General features: G+C 42.9%; 3 protein-coding genes across 3 annotated transcripts; 1 reads left to right on the top strand and 2 right to left on the bottom strand.

Moving 5' to 3' along the window:
• Positions 1-10,217: 10,217 nt before the first annotated feature.
• On the bottom strand, positions 10,218-11,319 carry LOC122036907 (probable xyloglucan endotransglucosylase/hydrolase protein 23). The gene is made up of 3 exons (XM_042596341.1): positions 11,032-11,319; positions 10,729-10,940; positions 10,218-10,599 (listed from the first exon to the last, which is right to left on the bottom strand). Exons 1-3 carry the CDS (start codon positions 11,302-11,304, stop codon positions 10,218-10,220), a joined length of 867 nt encoding a protein of 288 aa, XP_042452275.1. The 5' UTR covers positions 11,305-11,319.
• A 4,241-nt stretch (positions 11,320-15,560) lies between these two features.
• Positions 15,561-17,324, top strand: LOC122036904 (pneumococcal serine-rich repeat protein-like). The gene has a single exon (XM_042596338.1). The coding sequence runs from the start codon at positions 15,561-15,563 to the stop codon at positions 17,322-17,324; it is 1,764 nt and encodes a 587-aa protein (XP_042452272.1).
• Positions 17,325-20,344: 3,020 nt separating this feature from the next.
• Positions 20,345-21,184, bottom strand: LOC122036903 (fasciclin-like arabinogalactan protein 3). Its single transcript, XM_042596337.1, has one exon. It carries the CDS (start codon positions 21,182-21,184, stop codon positions 20,345-20,347), a length of 840 nt encoding a protein of 279 aa, XP_042452271.1.
• Between the last annotated feature and the right edge of the window lie 2,623 nt (positions 21,185-23,807).

Genomic DNA, 23,807 nt, shown 5'->3' with positions numbered 1-23,807 from the left:
ACAGAGAAGTTTAAATAGATGATCCATTTCTCAAGTTGCAATAGTTAAACCACTCTTAGCAATTAAGCACATATTAATTATGGCAGATTGAATTCAGTATCTAAACATTATCACGAAAGATCAATGGAAGAAGCAAAAGAATTAGAAGTTGAAGAAAGAGAGAACCAAGAAGAGGAATTGCAGGTGTGTGTGAATTTATATAACTGCAATTAATGACCACTACCATATTCATATAACCACCGTAAATGGCCGCCACTAACTATGTATTAGTGGTTGTTACTAGTTATGTAAAAGTAGTTAGTGACCACTACTAATCATGCAACCACCACTCACCACAATTAATAATGACCAATATTAGTTATATAACCACTGCTAACCTATTATATTAGGCAAAATATGAGTTGGACTACTTGGACAATTCAACGAGAACGACATTCGACACACGAAACTCTTGTTTGCACACCTGTCAATCAGTTTTAATACAAATTAGACTCTAGATCTACATTCCTTTGCACGTGGAACGCATATAACAAAGAATCTCTTGTCTAATTATATATAATCAATCAACTTATTTACTTTGAATTTTGCATTGTGCAACTATTTCACCTTTCTATTGAAACTAGTTTTTCTTTTAATCTATTTTTCACTCAACGACGAGATAATTTAACTCTAAAAGAGCAAGTTAGATTGGGCGGAAGGCTTGGTCAAGCTAAAATATCGGTTGACCAAATCCAAAGCCCTTGCTAAGAGTTCTAGTTTGCCCCCTCAATACTTCATACCATCATTTGTTCATTCATGGAAGTTTTTATGGAGATAAAGCTAAGGTAAATGTCTCCCTTATATATTAATCATTATTCTAAAAGTTAGTAGTCATCATGATTTACCTCTTCTGTGTTGGCCCTGGGGCGTGTTGGCAGGGGCGCTGGGACAAGCATATTCGCCTTTTGTCATCATCAGACTCTAGATCCCCTCGGGATGGTCTAGTGGCTAGCGCATGAAGTGTTTCAAATCTCGACAAAGTCAAGATAAATACCTCTCTTATGTGTTAGTCACTATTCTAAAGGCTAGTAGCCGCCTGTGATTTACTTCGTCCGTGTTAGTCCAGAACTTGATTTGGTGTAAGAGACATGATGCATTCCTAAACACAAGGCCATTATTTCACGTCAGGTGTAGAATGCATTTCGCGGGATACGAATGCATTTCGCGTGTCGGCATATCTCGTCGACTTGTTTCTGATAATGGGCGGCAATTCGCGGGAAAGTTGCTCGAAGATTGGTGCAGAAGCTACGGCATTGAGCAACACTTCACGTCTGTGGCGTATCCCCAAAGCAATGGTCAAGCCGAAGTAGCCAACCGGGAAATTCTTCGCATTCTGCGCGCTCGGCTCGACCATTTGGGAGGAAGCTGGGTGGATGAAGTGTCTGGCGTCTTATGGGTCATCCGCACGACCCCAAAGGAAGGAACGGGCGTCACGCCTGTCCATCTGGTGTACGGCGGCGAAGCGGTTATTCCTGTCGAAGTCGGCGTCGAGTCCGTTCGGATCCAGAACTATGATGATGGCAACGCTGAGCGGAGGAACATAGAGCTGGATTTGGTCGACGAGGAGCGAGCCAAGACGTCCGTCCGGCTGATGGCGTACCGGCAAAGAATGAAGCAGAACTATAACCGGCGCGTGATCCCTAGAGCGTTCCAAGTCGGCGACCTCGTCTGGAAAAAAGTAAAGCCGGTCGGCGATGTCGGCAAACTGGAGGTTCCTTGGGCGGGCCCCTTCAAAGTCATCGAAAAGCTCCGCTCGGGTGCATATTATTTGGAAGATGAAGACGGACAGCGGCTAGATCGACCCTGGAGCGCGAATCATCTCCAGCCGTACCGAGCTGGGTGAGAGGTGCGCTGATGTAATTTTATATATGTTTTGGTCACCTATGTCCTTGTAACGCAGGAAGCAGAAATGATAAAAGGATGTCAAATAGCTTCGCCGAACGGCAGTGTTAAAATTAGCCTTAAAGGCCGTCGAGCTCCGACGTTAAAAATCGAGAGATGAACCGGCGTCTATAAACCCGCCGACCGGAAGACCGTCGAGCTCCAACGTTAAAAATCGAGAGACGAACCGGCGTCTATAAACCCGCCCGCCGGAAGACCGTCGAGCTTCGACGTTAAAAATCGAGAGACGAACCGGTGTCTATAAACCCGCCGGCCGGAAAACCGTCGAGCTCCGACGTTAAAAATCGAAAGACGAACCAGCGTCTATAAACCCGTCGGTCGGAAGACCGTCGAGCTCCGACGTTAAAAATCGAGAGGCGAACCTGCTAGGATGTATACTAAAAGTCTAGCTTTTGGTATAAACATTTATCTAGAAATAAGAATCACATTGGTCAAATGTCTACATTTATGATAAATGTAGTTGTTCAATTAATTTATATTGTAGATAACATGGTGTGTGGTGTCACACACAGAGGATCATGTTATCAGTACCTTATAAATTATAAACAGTAGCTCACGACCAAAATGGGAAGGAACAAACCATTGAAAGGTCGTAGTGTAATCAGGTATTAGTTTATCTTAACTATATAATTACACTAGTACACTTAGAGTGTATTGAGTAGGACCATTAGAGGTCGTTTCTTTTATACTGACTTTATAAAGGAACAAAGACCTCAGTTATTATGGAAGTGTGTGCTCTTAATCCTAATATAATAACAAGCACATATATTTGATATTTATTTCTTTAATTTATCAATGGGTGAGATTTAGTTCGATAAATCAATAAGCCTGATAAATTGGGAAATGATATCACTTATAGTGTGTGTTGTTGATTATAGAAGGAAACTGTGTCCTAGTGATCTAGGTTGAGAATGTCCCCAAAAGGAGCTCATAAGGATTATCATGTTAAACTCTGCAGGTGGACTTAGTCCGACATGACGATGAAGTTGAGTGGTACTACTCTTGGAGCTAGATATTAATTAAGTGAGTTGTCAGTAACTTACTTAATTAGTGGACATTTGTTATCTTAAACACATGGAGACTAACACACTCATAATAAGAAGGAGCCAAAAATATAATTTGGGATTGGTGCGGTAGTTCAATAATAGTTCTTTAGTGGAATGAATTATTATTGATGAAATTAAGTTGTGTGTTCGGGGCGAACACGGGATGCTTAATTTCATCGGGAGACCAAAACCAATTCCTCATCTCGGTCCCTATCGTAGCCTCTTGTATATAGAGATTTATACCCACCACATACCCACCTTCTTACCCATCCAATGGGGCCGACCAAGCTAGCTTGGAACCTAAGCTAGGGCCGGCCAAGACCAAATGGATGAGCCAAGTTGGTGGTCGGCCAAAGCTTGGGTCCCAAGCTTAGGTGGCCAGCCACTAGAATATTAAAAAGGTTTTTTATTAAAATTATTTCTTATGTGGATATCATGATTTTAAAAGAAAGTTAAAAAAAATAAAAAATTTCCTTTTATGGCTTTCTACAAAAGATTAAGAGAAGAGATTAATCTCTTTCCTTATTTGTAGATTAAAAGGATAGTTTTAATTTTTGGTAAAAACTTTCCTTATTTGTAAATCATCTACATGTTTAAAAGAGAGTTTAAAATTTGAAATCTTTCCTTATTTGTTGATTAAAAGGTGGATTTTAAATTTTAAGAAAACTTTCCTTTTTAACCATGTTCATGATTTAAAAGAGAGTTTAAAAATTAAATATTCTCTTTTATAAGTTTCTACAAGAGATTAAGAAAAGATTTGATATCTTTCATTATTTGTATATTAAAAGAGATTTTAATTTTTAGAGATAACTTTCTTTTTATCCACATGTTTAAAAGAAAGATTTTAATTTATAAAATTTCCTTTTTATTAACCAATCATGAAGGGATGAAAATTATTGGAAATTTTTTTTATAAATTTCTAGAGACAAATTAGGAAGTTTTAATTAATTAAAATTCTCCTTGTTTGTAGCTTTAATATGGCCGGCCATATGAATTGATGAGAAGAAAATTATTTTTAATTAAATAAATTTTCTTTTTCAATGGCAAAAGAATTAAGGAAGTTTTTATTAAATTTTCTTTATTTGCCAAGACCAAGGATTATAAAAGAGGGGGTAGAGGAGGCTTCATGGTGAATAACTCTATTCTATTTTTCCTCTCTTTTCTCCTTGGGTGTGGCCGGCCCTTTCTTTCCTCTCCTCTCCTTTGTGTGGCCGAAACCTTCTCATGGTGGAGATAGCTTTGGTGGCCGGATCTAAGAAGGAGAAGAAGGAGAGAAAAGAAGCCTCTTTTCTAGCATCCCTTGGAGCATGGTGGTGGTGGTCGAACCTCTTCATCTTATGAGAAGTTTTGATGGCCGAAACTTGTAAGGAAGAAGAAGGTGCTTGGTGGTTCTCATCTCGGAAGATCGTTGCCCACACAACGTCCGAGGTTAGAAGAGGAATACGGTAGAAGATCAAGAGGTTTTCTAAAAGGTATAACTAGTAATTTTTCTTTCCGCATCATACTACTTATTTTTGGAAATAATACCAAATACAAAAGGCTTACGATTCTAGTATTTCGAATATGTTTTTCGATGTTGTGCTCTTTTGTTTTTTCTTTTCCTTATGATTTGATTGTCCTTTTCGGTTAACCTAAAGTTATTTTAGGAAATTAAATATTAGCTTTCCTTAAAAGGTTTTGTCTAGTCGGTGGTGGTTGTTCCCATATCCAAGAAGGTCATGTGTCTCGCCACGTCAGTACTGGGAACCAATTATGAAAATTAATATTTAATGGAATTAATAACTTAGGTGATTTGAATCAAACGTGTAAAGTTCCGCAGGAGATCCAAGTCAAAACCTAAAAGAACAAATAGATTAAGTTTTGGATCAAACGTGTTAAGTTCCGCAGGCGATCCAAAATTTAATTTAAAAGAACACATGGTAGCTAGGAAAAGGTTCAGACCTTTGTACAAAATTTTTGTACAGTGGAACCTCTAGGTTTTCCGAGTAGCAACCAACAGAACCGGCGTCTATAAACCCGCCGGCCGGAAGACCGTCGAGCTCCGACGTTAAAAATTGAGAGACGAACCAGCGTCTATAAACCCGCCGACCGGAAGACTGTCGAGCTCCGACATTAAAAATCGAGAGACGAACCAGCGTCTATAAACCCGCCGGCCGGAAGACCGTCGAGCTCTGACGTTAAACATCGAGAGACGAACCGGCGTCTATAAACCCGCCTGCCGGAAGACCGTCTAGCCCCGACGTTAAAATTCGAGCGATGAGCCGCCATTTAAAAAGCCTCCGGACGGATAGCTGTTCGCATGGTACGACCCGGTCGTAGGCACCGATCCATAACCGGTCCTACTATTAAGGCAAGAGTAACGTCGTCGTACGGCCGAGCAGCTCCCTTATAAAGAATACTTGTGAACAAATTATTATGATCGGAACGAAGGCTAAGGATGAATATCGGTCTAGCAAGCAAATAACAAGCAAAAACAGAGTTCATTCATGCCGAACGATGACCAGACAAAAGAGTAATAATAAAGGTGTTCACGCCAAACGACGGGCGTACAAAAAATGGTTTAAATACTCCTCACTCATCGAAATTAAAAAGGGCGTCAGGGATAGATCCCATCATGGCAGCCAGATCTTCGGGGGGGACGGACAGCTCGGCTGGTAGGTGGCCTTTAGTGTTGAAATAATCAACCGCCACTTTGATAGCCTCTTCAAAAGTTAGAGACAGCTTGTCGCTGAACTTTTCACCAAATTCGTCCGAGCGGACGAAAGCTTTTCGCACTTCAGCCGACCGGCCGGGCTCCTCATCTCAATATTCTTTGAGGGTGGCTCGGGAAGCGTCAAGAGCAGCCTGGAGATCTTTCAAATCCCCTTTAGATTTGGCTTGTTCAGCCGAGCGGCTCTCCCGTTTGGTGGTCAGTAGGCCGTCCAAGTCCTTCACGCGTTGTTCCAGCCCCCGATTTTCCACCTTCATCAAGTCCATATCGTCGATGGCCTTGAGCTTCCGTCTGGTCGCGAGCTTTATTTCCTTATCGCGCTGCTTAACCAGAACCTCGAGCCGAGCCACTTCACTCGCCAAGTCAGAAGATCTATTCCGTTCGGCTTCCAAGAGCTTCTTGGCTTTCTCCAAAGCAGCCGTAGACTCTCTGCTTTCCCCCGAGGTTTTGAGCTTTTTCAGCTCGTCCTCCAGCTCGGCTAGGCGGTTGCTGATGGTGATCTACTCCACCCAGTTCTGTGAACGAATGTGATTAAGTTAAAAGCTAAACTAAATTAACCAACAAGACAAAGGATATACCCCAGTCGCCTGCTGCAAATTGCTGTCGCCTAGTTGGCTGGGGGTCATAAGAGCGATGCGGAGCCGGGCGTCCTCCCAGGCTTTGGCGAGGGGACCTGTGAGAGTGATTTGCTATTCGGGAACCATTGGCCGATCAGCAGCCAATAAATATTCCTCCGACGAAAATCGCATAACAGTTTTTATCACCCGCGGGCCGCTCGGATCATCTTGAGGGGTAGCTGCTGTGCCAGACGACTCGCCAATTGCGGAGGGACGGTCGCCCAATCGCCTAAGGTGACGCAGGGTCCGAGGAGGAATAGTAGGCGGCACCTCGGAGGTAGCCCGGGGAGAGCCGAGCGGCGTAGGGGTGCTCTCTGTGGAAACCGCCCCGGAGATCACGGGAGCATCATCACCCCGCTCGGAACGCTGCTCATCGGATGGGTCGGCTGAGAGGCTTGCTCTTGCCGTCTGCGTTTCCGAGTCGCTAGAGGAGCCTCGTCCACCAAGCGGCCCTCTACTTCGGCTTGAGCAGAGGATGCGATATCACCCCCTACCTCGTCGAGAGAGGCAAAAGCAGTTAGGGCTTCAGGGGCAATCTGAGTCCCCTCATCCCCTCCAGGTGCCGAGTCCGTCAAGACCAACCCTCGTTCGACGACCTCCTTATTCTTCGCCGCCTTAATCTCAGCAGCTCTCAACTTAAGTCGCTCAGTAGCCTTTGCGCGCCACATGACTTCAGCTGCAGAAACGAAGAATAAATCAGTTAGAACTAAGGAAAAAGACCGAGAAGAATGCTTACTCATGCTGCAAGGCAGGTCGGCTTGGACAGGGGACAAGCCAAATATATATAGCACTCCCGGAAGGAGCAGCTTATCGATATGGTAGCGCTGGCCGACCAGCCGATTGGCTGCATGAAGATAGGTCGGATCGCTCTTAAACTTGCCGAGCTCCGGTTGTGTTGGTACCGCCGTCTGCCATTTGGTACGGAAAGCCGGTAGCGCAGGAAAACGCAAGTAGAAGAAATGTTCCTTCCAGTCTTGTTGGAGCTTGGCATGTTATCGAAAAGAATAAAACCTATCCTAGATTGGAAAATGAAAGTGCCCCACTCGGATTGTTTCGGATAGTAGAAGTGGTGGAAAACTTGGGGGTCCAGTGGGATATCGTTCAGTTTAAAAAGAATTACCAACCCGCTCAGCAGCCTAATGGAGTTCGGAACTAGTTGGCCGAGCGGGATGCGGAAATAATTGCACACTTGTACGAGGAGCCGGTGCGGAGGAAAGCGCAGCCCGGCCAAATATTGATCTCGGAAAAAGAGAACGGTGTTGGGCGGCGGACCATGAGGCCGGTCGGTGGGGGTGGCTAATACTATATGGTGGTCAGCAGGGAGTTCATATGTCCGAGCGAGGCGCAGGGCGTCCTCCTCGTCAAACCGGCTCTCCATGGTCATGTACCAAAGACCAGGAGCGTTGGCGGTCGGTTGAGAAGTGCTAGCCATGGTCGAAAGTAAGGAAGAAATGCAAGGTGGAAAGGAAACAAGAGAGCGAGCGATGAAATATGGTGATAATATGGAAAGGATAGCTAAGGAAAAGTGCAAGAGAATGATGGAATGAAGGGTGAGGGAGGCTTACTAGCGAAAGGATGATCGTAGAAGGAGGCTGTGAAGTCACTGAAGAGCCGAAAGATGAAGTCGCCGAAGCAGAAAGAGCAACAAGGCTTCGGAGCGCTAAGGAGCAGAAGTGCGGCGGAGAGAAGAAATCGAGAGCTTTATAGTGTTGGCCCCGAATAGCCTCAGCCGTCAGATCCAGGTCGCAAAAAACGAAGCTGTTATCGGGCCGTTCATTTCAAACGGCAGCTGTCCCATCGTAGGTAACGCCATCGCCGTACGCTGACAACAGCGGGAGCGCCACGTGTCAGCAGAACATAGGGCGCATTTAATGAACGCCCCTTACCGCGCGCAGCGCTCGTGCTTGGCGTTAATGGAGAAGATTCGGCATGAATTCCGAGGGGATACTGAAAGCGTCAGCATGATAGCGCCGAACGGGCATGAAGAAGAAGGTAAGACGAGCGGAGGAACCTTCCCAGGCCCAGCATAGTGGCCGTCACTCAGTCAGACCGGCAGTCCAGTCAGTCCGACTTTGACGCCTCTTTCGACTGGACTTAAAGGGGAGGCAAGTGATCCGGTGATAAGGTCGGGGGGCCCTCATGAGGGCAAGGTCAACGATACGTGGAGGTCAACAGTCAAAGGGAGGTCAACCCCATGGACTCGATGAACGGGTGGGACAGGCCGAATACTAGGCAATGATCTTCATCCGAGAAAACAACCATCTGGCCGTGAGCCCAAATTTCCAATGAAGGGAAAAAGAGCATATGGCCGAGCAGATAGTCCGCTCGGCCGCATTGCAAATCAGGAGTAAAGGCTGAGTGGCTGCCCGCTCGGCCAGGGTGTCAGGCTATGAGAGCCGAGCGGACGACGACTCTAAACCATCCCGGACGGACAACCATCAACGCCGGACCAAAGGCGAATAGTTTGGTCGAGCGGTTTGATGACCGATCCGGGAAGCGGAAGGTAAAAAGTATGGGACAGCGGGTATGTCATCTTAGTAACCCCTGTTGCTGACAACAGGCACGTTTGAGGACCAGGTCATACTCAGTATCGTACGACAAAGGGTTCTGTTGTCCCATCACGGAGACGCTCAGACTGTAGCAGTATGACGTCAGACATGCTCTTCTGACAAGTCCATGCTGCGGCACGGTATATGACACGTGTACACCTCGGTTTATGTGCACTAAGCTCCCATAGCTCTATATAAGAGTCCTTAGACTTCACCGGAGGTATGATGAAAAATCTCTGATCTTGAAAGCCACCTTCTTGCTTTTCGCCTGCCTAACTTGAACGTCGGAGGGTCGTCGCAGGGAACTCCTTCCCGGCTTGACTTCTGTGCAGGTTCGCCGGAGCACCTTGCGATCAACCGAAGATCTACGTCAGCAGCTTGGAGAGCACCACGTGCCCAGCGTCCGTTGATTCAGCTTTCGGACAGGATCACAAAAGCTAGTAGCCATCATGATTTACCTCTTCTGTGTTGGCCCTGGGGCGTGTTGGCAGGGGCGCTGGGACAAGCATATTCGCCTTTTGTCATCATCAGACTCTAGATCCTTCGGGATGGTCTAGTGGCTAGCGCATGAAGTATTTCAAATCTCGACAAAGTCAAGATAAATACCTCTCTTATGTGTTAGTCACTATTCTAAAGGTTAGTAACCGCCTGTGATTTACTTCGTCCGTGTTAGTCCAGAACTTGATTTGGTGTAAGAGACATGATGCATTCCTAAACAATTAGGTTCAATTTTCACATATGACATATTTATGAACTACCGGTGATGTCGGGTCGCCATGTCAAGAGCGGGTGGAATGTAGGACTGGATTATCCATCTCGAGGTTAGTCTGCTCGTAAGAACGGGATACCCGACTAAAAATAAAAAATTGAGAAATTTCCATGAAAACTTTAAAAGGAGGAAGAATTTCTAAGAGTGGAGGGCATTGAAGCTCCTTGAGTTCGAGCTCTCATAGGATGAACACCAGCCTGCTGGTGCTGGGCGTTCGGGTAAGGCTAGAGGAGCTTTTCAGGCCCTCACACAGCGCATTGATCGTTGATTGATGAGCGGAACGCCCTTGTTACACTTCGTGCACTGATGACACCATGCCGCCGGCGATCGTGATTGTCGGCGGTGTTGTCTTCGGCATCTCCTTCGTCCCATGAGAAACCAGAGTTTCTCTAATAATAATAATTTTGGGTTTTCTAAATTATATATATATATATATATATATATGAACTTTGCTCAATTTTCATCCGTCGCCATTCATCATCAGCAATGCAATGCGATGTACGTGTAACACATCCTCAGATGAACACACACGACGAACAAATAAAAAAATTGATTAGAAGATCTCTATCGATCTCTCCACCCCCCTCAACACTCCGGCGGGAGTCCCTGAGGAAATCGGCTCGCATCGTCACAGTAGTTGTATATCATGTGTCCCCTCTGCACCCGCCTCATCTTCCTCCAGCTCTCTGAGTCCAGCTCTTGGTTCCACCACCCGAAATTGCTCGAATTGCAGCCCGAATGCGAATCCGCATCGTCGACGACGACGCACGCGTCCACGGTGAAGTTCCGGTACGACGCCACGAACGGTTCCTTGCTCCAGTCGGTCTTCACTCGGCCGCCCATGGTCGCCCAGTCCTCGCCGTCCCACAGGGTGGAGTAAACCCTCATGGGCTTTTGGTCGGGAAAGGCCACGCCCTTGGACTCCATGTTCCTGAAGTCCCTTATGGGAGTCCCATCCACGAGAAAGCTGAAACGATGCATCAAAATCAAATCTTGGTGAGAAAATCCAAACTCCTCAGCCTCCATTCTCGTGTTCGATCCGTCAAAATCAAATCTTGGCGAGAAATAATCTGTAGATATATGAATGTCGTCTCACATGATGTGTTTAGGGTTCCAAAGGATGGAGTAGGTGTGGAAGTGCTTGGTGGGATCGAACCAGAGCTCGAACTGCATCTCCCTGTTGCCCATCCCCTGCGTGTAGATGTTGGTCTGGAGAGTGTAAGGGGATCCACTGGCATTGCCGAGGAACTCGAAGTCGATCTCGTCGTGTGTGCTCGTTTGCTCTGTATTCTGTGTGTCCGACGACAGCTACAAAATGAAATGGTAATGGATCGATTTATTTGAATTGAATATAATATTCTGAACTATATATACGAGGCGAAGCGAATCGTAATTGTACGTAGAAGGTGGTGACAGTGCCGGCGGAGTCGCCGGAGATGAGCCTGATCTGCATGTCCATGCGGCCGAAGAGGTAGTAGTTCTTCGACTGGAAGCCGGAGCCGGAGTACTTATCGAGGGAGAGGGTGATGAGGCGGCCGTGGCGGAGGATCTGGCCGCGTCCGTCGCCCCAAGTGATGTCGACGTCCTCGTAGAAGTTGCCGGCAGCGGCGACGACCAGCACCACGGAGCAAGTCGCCAAGGAGATAATTCTGATCAGTGCCGACGACGCCATTGTGAGCGCGTGAAGGAGCTCAGGGAGCCAATGGGCGAGGGAGGAGACGATATATGTGGATCGATGAGGAGGTATTTATGGTGGCGCGTGGCGGACGCGGCCGTGGCGGTGGTGATTCAAACTTGAAATCGTGGGTGGAGCGGGGAGGGAGGAAAGGTTGGATAAATTGGGTCCGGTTCGAACCGCCGGTTCGACTCAATTGGACCAACAGATGGCTGGCCGCGAATAGCTCCGGCAACAATGCAAAATATCAAAATTTTCAAATTATGCCTTAAAAAAATGCCTTACAATTTTTATGTACACAAAAATTTAAAGTAATTTATTTTATTTTAATCTCAAATATACATAAAAGTTATATAACTAGTTACTCATTCATTTATATATCAAACTAAATTAAAAAGTATTACGTGGCTCCATTGTTAAGGATTAATTGCCAAAACTTTCGTGGCTTGTCTTCTCCAAACATTTGAACTTGCAATAAATTTATATCCACACACCTTGTTGTCCATATATAGAAAAGATAGAAAGTTAGACGCATTAGGGACCGAAATTTTCGTCTAATCAACCTTTTTCTTGTAATGGATCCTCTATATGACTCTATCTTTCAGGTAATGTATACCCTCACACGTACAATAATGGCTAAGTCTTTTATTATGATCGTCCTCTTTCTCGTGTCTGGCCTCATTCTGAGTCCATCAGCTGTGAAAACAATGGCAGCGGCACCGATGGCAGCACCAGCGGGAGCGCCGGCGGGGGCACCGGCGGCAGGACCAACACAAGAAGAAAAGCATTATGAGCTGGGTGTGCCCTTGTTTAGGCACAGGGACAGACCAGGAACGTTTGTAAAAGAGACCGAGATGAATCGCAAGTAATTAACAAAAAATGTATGTGTCCGTCAACGGAAAAATCATCTGAAATGATCAATGTAAATCATGCTTGATTGATTGTGTATCTTTGATAATATTTAATTAATTAATATTTGTTGTATTAATTTGCAAAGTATTTTATTCAAAACATCCTTAACAAATGGAAAATAAAAAATATGAACCTATGGGTTAAGGTAGCGGATCTTAAGAAAAAAAAATATTTCCAAATTTAAATTAACTATAATTATATTTAAACGGGAAAGCCCCAATTTACGAAACTACCCTCCTCTCACGTGGAGGTCAATTCTGTAATTTACTTAAGCTTTCCAAATCTGGTCGCGGCCTCTTCCGATGGCGATGTGGGAGGACGGCCGCTTCACCCTCCGAAGACCCGTGATATGAGAAGTACCGCCGGAGAGGAAGCCTCCTCCTCCTCTTTATCCGCAGCCGGCGTCTTCGGTATCTTTGCTAGGGTTTTTATAGGCTGCCTTCGCCAAAGTCCCAAACGGCATCTTCTGCGATCTATTTCCCCCCTCATTTTTCTTTAATTGGCAGCGAATTCGAGCTTGCACGAACGCTTAGCTGATTGATCGGCTTGTCCCAATCGAGATACCAGTGCGCCTGGAGCGATTACTGCAAAGGCAGCGGAGAGGTAATTGCTCCTCTTCTTTCCCCTCTCGCCTTCATTTCTTTTGCCTTCAAAACTTGATGTTTTTTAGGTCAATGCGATTCATCTACTAGCTCTTCAAAACTGCTTTTTCTGTGCCGATTTGGCTTAGTTTATGCTCCTTTTCTTTCTTTCTTTAACCTGCACAAATCAGAATTGATCCTCTTCCTTCCCCAATTCGGCCTTCAGTTCTTTCGGCTGTCAATGGCTTGAAGCTTTTCTAGGGTAGTATGATTGATCTACCCATGTTCAAAACTGATTTTTTTTCTATGTCAATTTGGCACAGCTAAACCACATTACTTGTTTTCCACTTGACCTGTGAACGGGTTCTCATTGCCCAGTCATATTTCATTTGCCTCAGAAACAGTACTGTCTTGTGAAGGTTGTTCTTGATTGTTCATGCTTTTCATCTCTAACTTGGACATTCTTGTAGCTCTTATTGTGGTTTAGCTTGATAACCTCGAGAAAGGTTGCATTGGCAGATGATGCCTAACATTTTTTTTCTCCTCCCCTTGTGGCTGATGAGAAGTTTTCGTGAGGTTGGACCTCGTGGGATTGGACCGGTCTTCCCAGATTTAACGTTATCTAATTGATTTGTTTTGTTTTTTTTTTAATTTTATGTATGTAACTCAAATAATTGTCTCATGACATCGTCGATTATATTTTAGCACCACTCTATAGAATTTAATATCTCAAATCACTGGGTGGAATTCACCATCTTAAATCACATGCTTATAAATTCAAAAATGATACATCTTCCATGGTGTGAAATATGTAAATAGTTAATAAAAATTATAATATAGACAATCATAAATATCTAAATAAATACAATTTGTTAAGGATATTTTGGAAGTGACTTTTTAAGTGTAATTTAGAATTTACTTGATAGATGAATTAAAAGGAAGGTTGTAAATTTTTTTTTTAGTGTGCATAAGTTGAGGGGTTGTTTGGTTAATGGATTTGAGAATGAGAGAATGAAATAATAGTAGAATATAGTATTTGAATTGTGAGTTTGTGAATAATAATTTGGGAATGATTTTCAGATTTATAGGAATAAATAAATTCATATAATTAGGTCGGTTTCATTTCCATTCTCATTTCAATTCCATTTTACTATCAAATCCATAGTCATTCCAATTATTTAATCACCTGAGTTTTAGATATATATAATAAGCCAATATGAGGGAAGACCGTCTACTTTCAGAATTAATTGGTGAAGCTTGGACCTAAATTATTTAAAAAAAAAAAATCAATTGCTAAGGATATTATATATCATCCTTCCTTCTAGGATAAGAGAAAATTTTGTTTTCCCCTTAATTTTTGGATGTGAAATTCCTCTCATTTTTTGGTAAAATTTAGAGAGCGTATTTTTTTATTTTCATTTTCTAAATACGTATTTTTTCTCTTTTTAAAAAAATACTCTCTTTTATTAAAAAAAACAGATGTAAAAAATTAAATCAAAACACTGTTTTCTAAAAAATATGTATTTTTCAGAAAATAAAAATAAAAAACACATAAACCAAACACTCGCTTAGTCTTGAAAACTATTATGAGTGTATAAATAAATTATCATAGCTTTAATATTATATTTTTTTTAATAATTTAGATGTTCGAATTTGCCCAATTAATTTTAAAGATAGATGTTTTTTCTCTCTAATTCAGTCAATTCAATTTATGATCTAATATTATATCGAATTAAATAAAACTCATCATATTTTATCTACTTAAATGAACATGGAGATTCCTAATTTCATTTATTCCTTTTTTTTAAAAAAAATATTAATTTGTGAAATTCAAAACGTTTGTGTTTGAACATGGTAATTGGTAAAATATGTGTTTAAGTGAGGGCATCCGAACGTTAATATATTATATATGTCACACATCTTCAAATAGTAGATCACTTAGCTTTTTTCTATATTAACATACTCATTCATTTTAATTATATGTAGATCTTACCATTTATTTATTTATTTTTATTCTTTATATTTAAAATTTATCTTTTAGTTTTTTTAAAAATATATATAAAATATATTCATTAACAGTGTTCAAATTAAGAATTGAATATTATTAATATGTGAATATTATAACACTCATCTATATTAGTTTGTAACACCATTTAAGTGTTATAATACTCATATATTATCCCTAATATTGATATCCTTTTATTAATTTAGACGTTAATATATGTTACATTTAAAAAAAATTAAAATATGTCACATAATTATTAAATCAACACTTATTTTTAATTAACACACTTTATATCTATTTAATATTAATACTCATTAGTTATATTTTATTTTATAAAATATATTCGTTGACTATGGATATTATAATACCATCTGCGTTGATTGTAATATTATTTGATGCCTTAAAAGAGGTATATACAAATACTTGTATTGGATTGAGCCGTTCCAACGGTTCAAATGTGGTCTAACTTTTGTTCAAAATATTGCTAGAGAATAACTATTTATAGAAACTGCTAAGTGCGCGGCTGACCACAGCGATTTGTAAGGGCGAACATGATTTTCAGAGAGGAACTCTCCATGAAAGTCGCTATATGGATGGTGACGATTGACTTCACTCTCGATCCCACGGTTGTAAAAGAGACTCCCCTATATATTCCGACTGGATCCTTCTTCCTTTCGTCGGAAGCGAATATCTCCATTAGCTTCGAAGCGTCGAAAATTATATATTTTATTTTATTTAAATAAGGCCATTTCAGAATGGCCGCCGGACACTCCCCGCTTCTCCGCCTCTGGCTCCCCTTCCTCCTCCTCCTCTCCTCCGCCGTTGCCTTCGACGTCATGGAGATCCTGCAACCCTACACCGACTACACCACCTTCACCAAGTACTTGACCGACTTGAAGCTCGTCGACGTCATCAATGGCCGTCAGACCGTCACCGTCCTCGTCCTCGACAACAAGGCCGTGTCGGCCTTCTCCTCCCTCTCCGGCGACAGCCTCAGGAAGGCCGTCTCCTTCCACGTCCTGCTCGACTACTACGACCCCTACGTCTTGGACCGCAACTTCAATAAGTCTGGCATTATCCCCTCCCTGGGGGGCGACTTGAAGTACAACGAGTTGGCCGGACAGAAGATGGTCTTCGGCGTGGACGTCGCCGGGGCTCCGCAGGATTGCAGCCTGACCAAGGTCGTCGGGGCGAGGCCTTATAATCTATCGGTCCTCGAAGTGAGCAAGGCCATTATGGGGACAGGTGATGCCAGCGGTGCTGCCTCTTCGACCAACGCTCCACCAGCAGCGACAACTCCCGATGGCTCCGCCCCACCTGTTGCCTCCGCGGAGGCACAGAAGGTTAGCTCTGCCGCCGCTCCGGCGACGGGAGCGTCAAGTGGAAGCAGCACCGCTACCTCTGGTGAAAAGGCAGCGGCTCCCACTGCGGCAGAGGCGCCGAAGAGTGGCGGTAGCTCTGCAACTTCGACAGCCACAGAGGCTCCCACTTCTGCAGAGGCACGGAAGAGCAGCAGCAGCTCCACTGCTCCGACAACATCTGACGGAGCGAAGAGCAGTGGATCCATTGCTCCGGTGGCAGCGGAGGCTCCAAAGAGCAGCAGCGGCTCTGTTTCATCAGAGGCTCCAAAGAGCAGCAGTGGCTCTGTTTCTTCAGAGGCTCCACAGAGTAGTTCCTCTGTTTCTTCAGAGGCCCCCAAGAGAAGTAGCTCTGTTGCTTCAGAAGCTCCGAAGAGCAGTTCCTCTGTTGCTTCAGAAGCTCCGAAGAGCAGTTCCTCTGTTGCTTCAGAAGCTCCGAAGAGCAGTGGTGGTGCTTCTTCAGATGCTCCAGAGAGCAGCTCCTCTGCTTCTTCAGAGGCTCCCGAGATCAGTTCCTCTGTTTCCTCAGAAGCTCCTAAGAGCAGCGCTAGCACTGCAACATCCCAAGCTCCAACAGCATCAGCTCCAGTCAGTGGCAGCTCCTTGGCTCCAAAGAGCAGTAGCAGCTCCTCTGGTCCGGCGGCCGCAGAGACACCAAAGAACAGCCTCTCCAATGCTCCAACAGCAGCCTCTGAGGCTCCTCGGAGTAGCACCACCGCTTCTTCTCCAACAGCCTCAGAGGCTCCAAAGAGCAGCAGCATCTCCACTCCTCCCACGGCCGCTGAAGCTCCAAAGAGCAGCGCTACCTCCTCTTCTCCAACGGCCGCAGAGGCGCCAAAGAGTAACAGCATCTCCGCCGCTCCTTCAGGCGCCCCCAAGAGTGGTCCCACTGCACCTTCCCCCGCGAACAAGGGAGCGGCCCCCGCCGGCGCGCCCAAGAAGACCCCCGCCGCTGCTCCCAGGAATGAGGATCGGATGGGGACTAACGCAGAAGGGCCGGTGGCGGACGTGCCGGTGACAAGCATCGCATCGACTCCCTCGTCGGCGGAGGCTCCTGGTCCGGTCGGGGATCATGCCTCTGGTTCTCCCAGCAAGGGAGTGGGAATGTGTACCATGATTGGGGTCGCCATGGGTGCTACCCTTCTCCAAGCTTGGCTTTGATTGGTTTGAAGAGAAAGAAAAGGAAAAAGGTTTCAATTTGGGGCGGTTTTGAAGTACCACAAAGTCAAATATGAGCAACAATTCAACATATGTATGGATGTATTATTTTCATTTTTTATATATTTAAAATGAAACAACGCACCAGTTCAATTTTGGAAATGAATTTGAAATTTAGCACTTTTATAGTTGGATTTACTCAACCTTTAAGATCATTTTTCATTTATACGTGCATGTCATTTGAATCCTCTTTTTGTTTATTTTGTATTTATTAATCAAGCTATCCAATTCTTTCTATTCGTTTAATCCCGAAGACACAGTTCGGCCTCACATATTCATCATCAAGTAAATATGGAAAGCACGTATATGTCTTAATATGACGGCCCAACATCTCAAGTAATTCGAATATTGCAAACGTTAGATATTGTTAAGAGATGAATGAACTAAAGAGAGAGGGTGAATAACTCGCGTTACTTCTTTCACCTTGAATGACAACAGAAAACTCAAAACAAAATTTTTAATTGTTAACCTTTTAGATTTTACATGGTATTTATCTTCTTGAGATATTAATTCAAGGATTCACTCCTCACTCATAATTTCACTATGAAAATCTCCTTTCCGGAGATGAAGAAACCTTGTATAAGCTCAAATACGAGAATAAAAATAAGAAAACACAAATAAATTACATAAGAAATTGAAAATAATTTTACAACAATAAACCTTGCTTATGCTTTGTCTTTTTCTTACTTTGGTTAGCCTCTCTTGATACTTGAAAAGTGCAACAATACTTATTGCCAAAACCTCAAGAGCCGACGTGTTCAAATGTCCACCAACTCCTCTTTTTTAAAGTTCCTTTTGAACTGAAAAATATCACCTAATTAATTGACGTTATCCTCAATCGATTATTACGTCAATTTGACCCTTTCAAAACTTGTAGAATAGTTCTTTTTTACTTGTCTAATCAATTAATGAGTTATACCAATTATTACTAACTTCCAATTTATTGTGAAACTTTCTGTTATAAGTGAGAACACTCCAATCGATTAACCTAATTGATTAAAACCCGCTGAATTGATTGTACTAATCGATTCCAACATCTTTTATTCTCTCATGAAAAATGCCCCAATTGATTAGCTCAATTGATTGGTGAAGTCTGAATCGATTGCCTCAATCGATTCCAGGCCTTTCTGTTCTCTTGTGAAAATCGTCTAATCGATTGACCTATGCTAAATCGATTGATCTAATTAATTCAACACACTTCTGAGCTTCGTAAAAGCAACTCTCAATCAATTTTCTTGACCCAATCGATTACCCTGAGCGATTGCCCAACCTTAATACCCGAAATCTAAATTTAGAGTTCTTTTGCCCAACATCCGGTCAACCTTAACTTATCAGAATTTTTTTTTTTACCAAGTGTTCTATCAACCTTTGATTTTTTTTCACCTTGTGTCATGTGTCCGATCAACTTTTAACCCACTTAAACTTTTTCCTCACCAACTTCCCATTAGACTCTCCCTTGTTTACATCCAGTTAAAACTAGTCACTAGGTAGACTTCTCACTTGCTTAACCTCAGTTAAGATTTTCCCTTACTTCTAGTTAAGATTTTCTGTTGCCTAATATTCAGTTAAAATGTTTCATTGCCTAGCCCCGCTAGGACATTCATTGCTTAGTTTATGATTAGATCTTCCAGTGTCTAGCCTCGTTAAGACTTCCATTGCCTAGTTCCCAATTAGATTTTTCATTGCCTAGTCCAACTAGAACTTTCTATTTGTCTAACCTCTAATTAAGACTTTCAAAGTTAAGTATCCGGTCCTCTCTTGACCTACTTGATTTCTCTCTCGTACATGATCAAATATTGAAACTCGAGTTCAAGTCAATCCGAACTTAGTAAAACTGGCCAACTTTAACCTTAAAACGATTACACCAACACATATATCATTTGTATTTTTACAAAGAGATATACGATTAGTATTCACAAATATAGAGAATGGAACTAAACATTACAGTCATGACAATTCAAGTTTACTTTTGCTTAACAACGTTGCACTCACATTATCAAAATTAATTATGAAAGGATCTGATGTTTATTAATGAGGTTCTTTTTAATTTGGTGACTGCAATGACCATGAACCATAGTAATGACTTCGATTGGGTGGGATCCGTGGGGAAACTAAACCATATATAGTCCTTTGTACTCCAAATTAAATCCCCATTTAAGCAAGGATAACATAGGACCTCACCAAGTTCGCCTAACTAAGCACTTGAGGCTATTAAAGGAGGATGATAGAGTTTTTATTTCTTATAAAATACAAGTGATCTAAAAACATATTCAACAAATAACATATTTGTGATGATTCCATGCTTCTCAACAATATGATTTTTCATGTACCCAAGTATTTGAGATCCCTGCTCATTTCATCTGTTGTCCCAATCTAAACATATTGATCGCTTGACAAAGGGAACCTTTACTTCAAAGAGTTGAATCCATAATCTATGGCATTGAATTTTTTTTACTTTTATACTAAAATATGATTATATTCATTTTAGGTGTCTCTCACAGTCAGATTTATATTAAACTTCTTGTATTTCTGTAAAAATTGAAATCTGTCATCCTGACCCTCCCACAATTGCCACGAGAGTAAATAATAAGATAAAAATTAATCATTAAATGAGAGGATAATTATTCAATCTTTATCCAGATTCGACCCTTTTAATGATCACTCCTAAAATATCAATTGTCCTTTAAAATTTTATGTCAAGTCGATCCTAAGTAATGCTGTTAATCTTAAATATAAACATTTAAATAAAATATATTTCAAAATATCAAATGATATAAATGTACGTACTGTGCTCATAATTTTTCAAAAAGCCCGAGAAAATTCATTGATGGGCAAAACCCAGATCAATTGTCCAATTATCCTCCTCCAATATCAATTAAATATGAAAAAATAATCATTTGTTAAATTAATCAGTCGTTCAATGGCCACACCAAACCAATTTTAAAAAAATTCAAGGTTTATATTTATAGCAAGAGCGCGCCGGCGGTCACCACGATGAGCCCTGCGCCGACGCTGGCGGCCCGACCGGCCAAAGATTTCTCGTCGTCGTCTTTGGTGTCGTCTTCCGATGTTGCCGGCGCATCCGAGTCGCCGGCCGGAGCTAGCCCCGGCGAGTCTGCAGCAGGCGCCGGCGAATCCGCCGCCGGCGCGTCAGCATCGGGCGCGGGAGCGTCGGCATCGGGCGAGTTGGCTTCCGAGTCCTCATCCAAAGGGGCCGGCGACGGGACGAGAATCTCCGGCTGGACGTTGATGGGGGGGCCGAAGGGCGCGAGCGGTGCTTCGGTGATGCCCGCCGGCACGACGGCGCCGCTGATCTGGAGTACCGAGATGTTGTAGGGCCTGGTGGCAACCTGCTTGACGTAGGTGGCGCTGAGGGGCGCGCCGTGGACGCCGGGGCCGAAGGCGAGGCGGCCGTCGGGGAGGCGGGTGAAGTTGAGGAAGCCCATGTTGTTTTCGGCGACGCCGGTGGTCTGGTAGAGGGTGGTGAAGAAGGTGGACTGACGGCGGAGGGAGTGGATCTTGACTTTGTCGTAATAGTCGAGGATGACGTGGATGGAAAGGACACTCTTAAGAGTGTCACTGTCGAGGAAGGAGAGCGCGCCGGCGGCGGAGTTGTCGACGACGAGGACAGTGATGGTCTGCCGGCGGTTGATCTCGTTGGCAACGGTGGATTCGGTGAGGAAGCTGTTGAAGGTGGAGAAGTCGGGGAAGTCCTCGAGGATGCGGGTGATGTTATGGGCGGCGGCCGGAGAGTGGAGGAGGAGGAGGAAGGGGAGGAGGTGGAGGAGGAGTCTAATTGCCATGTTGTATTTATTGAAGGCTTGATGAATATTATTTATCAATGCAGGGGGGTAGAAAGGGGTAATTTATAGTAGGAGAGGGTAGCTAGGGTTTGCTATATTTAGAAATGTGAGAGGGTAGTTTAGGGCTGTAGGGTTTGCTATATTTAGAAAAGAACATTTTAATCGTTCAAATAGAGACGAGTGTTCGGAGAGAATTTAATGTCGGAGGGGGTTTATTTTGGATTTGTGTGATAGATTTTAGGGATTAAATTTCTTTGGTCTGGTGGTGCATTGATTTTAATTAAAGTAGATTGGTTTTTTTTGTTAGTTCGAACATAGTTAATTCATACTTGAAAATAACTTTAAAAATATTTTTTTCATTTAAAATTTTAATTTTATTTTTCTTATTTCTCACAGTTTACCATTGTACCATGCCGTGAAAGCGGTAAGGCTATTGAGCTTTTCAAACCAAATTATTTTGGAGGCGATTAATTTGGTTTCATAAAATTTTTTTTATGAATTATTAAGATAAATTAAAAAATATTCACGGAGACTCATTTAAAAATAATTGCAATGTCAGGTTTACAAACCTAAGACATTGGGTCATGTAAATCTAATAGCATTATAATTGAGGTGAATTTTATAAATAAAAAAATCCAGCATCAAAATTGGACGATGAATTTATAATAATTTAAGAAGAAAAAGAATAAGTGACAAGACAAAGGGTGCTGCGGTAAGAATTTACATATATATGAAGTGAACAAATTAAAACTTGAGTTAATTATTATATATTAATTATTAAATTAATAAATTTTTAAAATTTTTTAAATAAAACTAATATATATTATTAATACATTAATTAATATGTATATTATAAATATATATTTATGATAAGTATATAAATAAAGATAATAAATAGAAAATATAGATAATGATGTGTGAATTAGTAAGACTCAATATAAAGTTATTTTTGGGATTTATGATTGTGGGAAGAGGTTTATAAAAATTATTGATTCGGGGCATGAGAAGGGGGTTCGACGGATGATGAGGTCAAAGGTCAAGCCCATGGGCTGGTCAGAAGTCTAGCCCCTGTGGAGGTCAGAAGTCAAGCTTGCGTGACCACGGTCAAAGTCTCAGTTGACGGGGCAGTCAAAAGATATGCCTCGATGGCAATTAAGAGCAGGGCCCACAGGCCAGATAAAGGTGCGGAAGGAAAGGCCTCTGGCGCAGTATAGACCTGGAGTACAGGTCGGGACATACGAGGCATGAATAACATCATAAAGAGGCAGGTCGGAATACAGACCTGACGTATAAGTCGGAACATGCAAGCCATGAATAACAGCAGGCAGAAGCAGGTCGGAATACAGACCTGGCGTACAGGTCAGAACATACGAGTCATGGATAATAATAGAAAGAGGCAGGTCGGAATACAGACCTAGCGTACAGGTCGGAACATGCAAGTCATGGATAACAGCAGACAGAAGCAGGTCAGAATACAGACCTGGCGTACAGGTCGGAACATACGAGTCATGGATAACAGCAAAAAGAGGTAGGTCGGAATATAGACCTGGCGTACAGGTCGGAATATAGACCTGTCGTCAGAACATGCAAGCCATGGATAACAGCAGACAGAAGCAGGTCGGAATACAGACATGGCGTACAGGTCGGAACATACGAGTATGGATAACAGCAGAAAGAGGCAGGTTGGAATACAGACCTGGCATACAGGTCGGAACATGCAAGCCATGGATAACAGCAGACAGAAGCAGGTCGGAATACAGACTTGGCGTACAGGTCTGAACGTACAAGCCATGGATAACAGCAGACAGAAGCGGGTCGGAACACAGGGCATAGCGTACAGGTCGGGATGTGCAAACCAAGGATATAGGTATGACTTCTAGCCTTGTGGCACAAGACGTACAGTACAAGTCGAAACTGGCTGATCAAGGATACAGGTCGGGGATCCTAGCCTTGCTGTATAAGGTACATGGACAAGGATACAGGTCTGGCTTCTGGCCCTATGGCACAGGACGTAGTGTAGAGGTTGGGACTGGCTGATCAAGGATACAAGTAGGAGATTCTAGCCTGGCCGGACAAGGTACATGGACAAGGATACAGGTCGGGCTTCTAGCCCTGCGGCACAAACATAGCGTACTGATAACCAAGATTTTACTGTATTATTTTGATTCATATATGCATGGTTTGATGTTGATTTTATAGGTTTAAATCATGATTACATAATATTTTGTGCATTATATCTATTTTGGAACTAATTGCAAATTATCTTATTTTTGTGCTATTTGATGCTACTATTCGATTCTTATTTTGTAGGCATCAAAGGATCTTAGATTTGGATCTATTTGGACCGAAATTGGGCTCAAATCGGAATTTAAACGAGAAGATCAAGCTTTGGGTTGATTTGGGCCGTTCATCAAGAATAGGAGAGATCTGAACCATCCGTTGAGAATCTGACCCATCCAACCTAATGAGGAGCAGATCTAAGGCATTGATGAAGACCCAGAAGTTTTGATCCAGATCTGAGTTCATCTAGCCATTGATCAAGCCGAATTAATCTGGGCCATTCAATGAAGACTGGGCCGATCTGGGCCATCCAGTGATGATCTGATCGATCCGACCTACGGGA

The sequence above is a fragment of the Zingiber officinale genome, unplaced genomic scaffold, assembly GCF_018446385.1.
Source record: "Zingiber officinale cultivar Zhangliang unplaced genomic scaffold, Zo_v1.1 ctg223, whole genome shotgun sequence".
Classification (NCBI taxonomy): domain Eukaryota; kingdom Viridiplantae; phylum Streptophyta; class Magnoliopsida; order Zingiberales; family Zingiberaceae; genus Zingiber; species Zingiber officinale.
The sequence above is the reverse complement of the archived record's forward strand: the minus strand, read 5'-3'. Positions and strand labels throughout refer to the sequence as shown.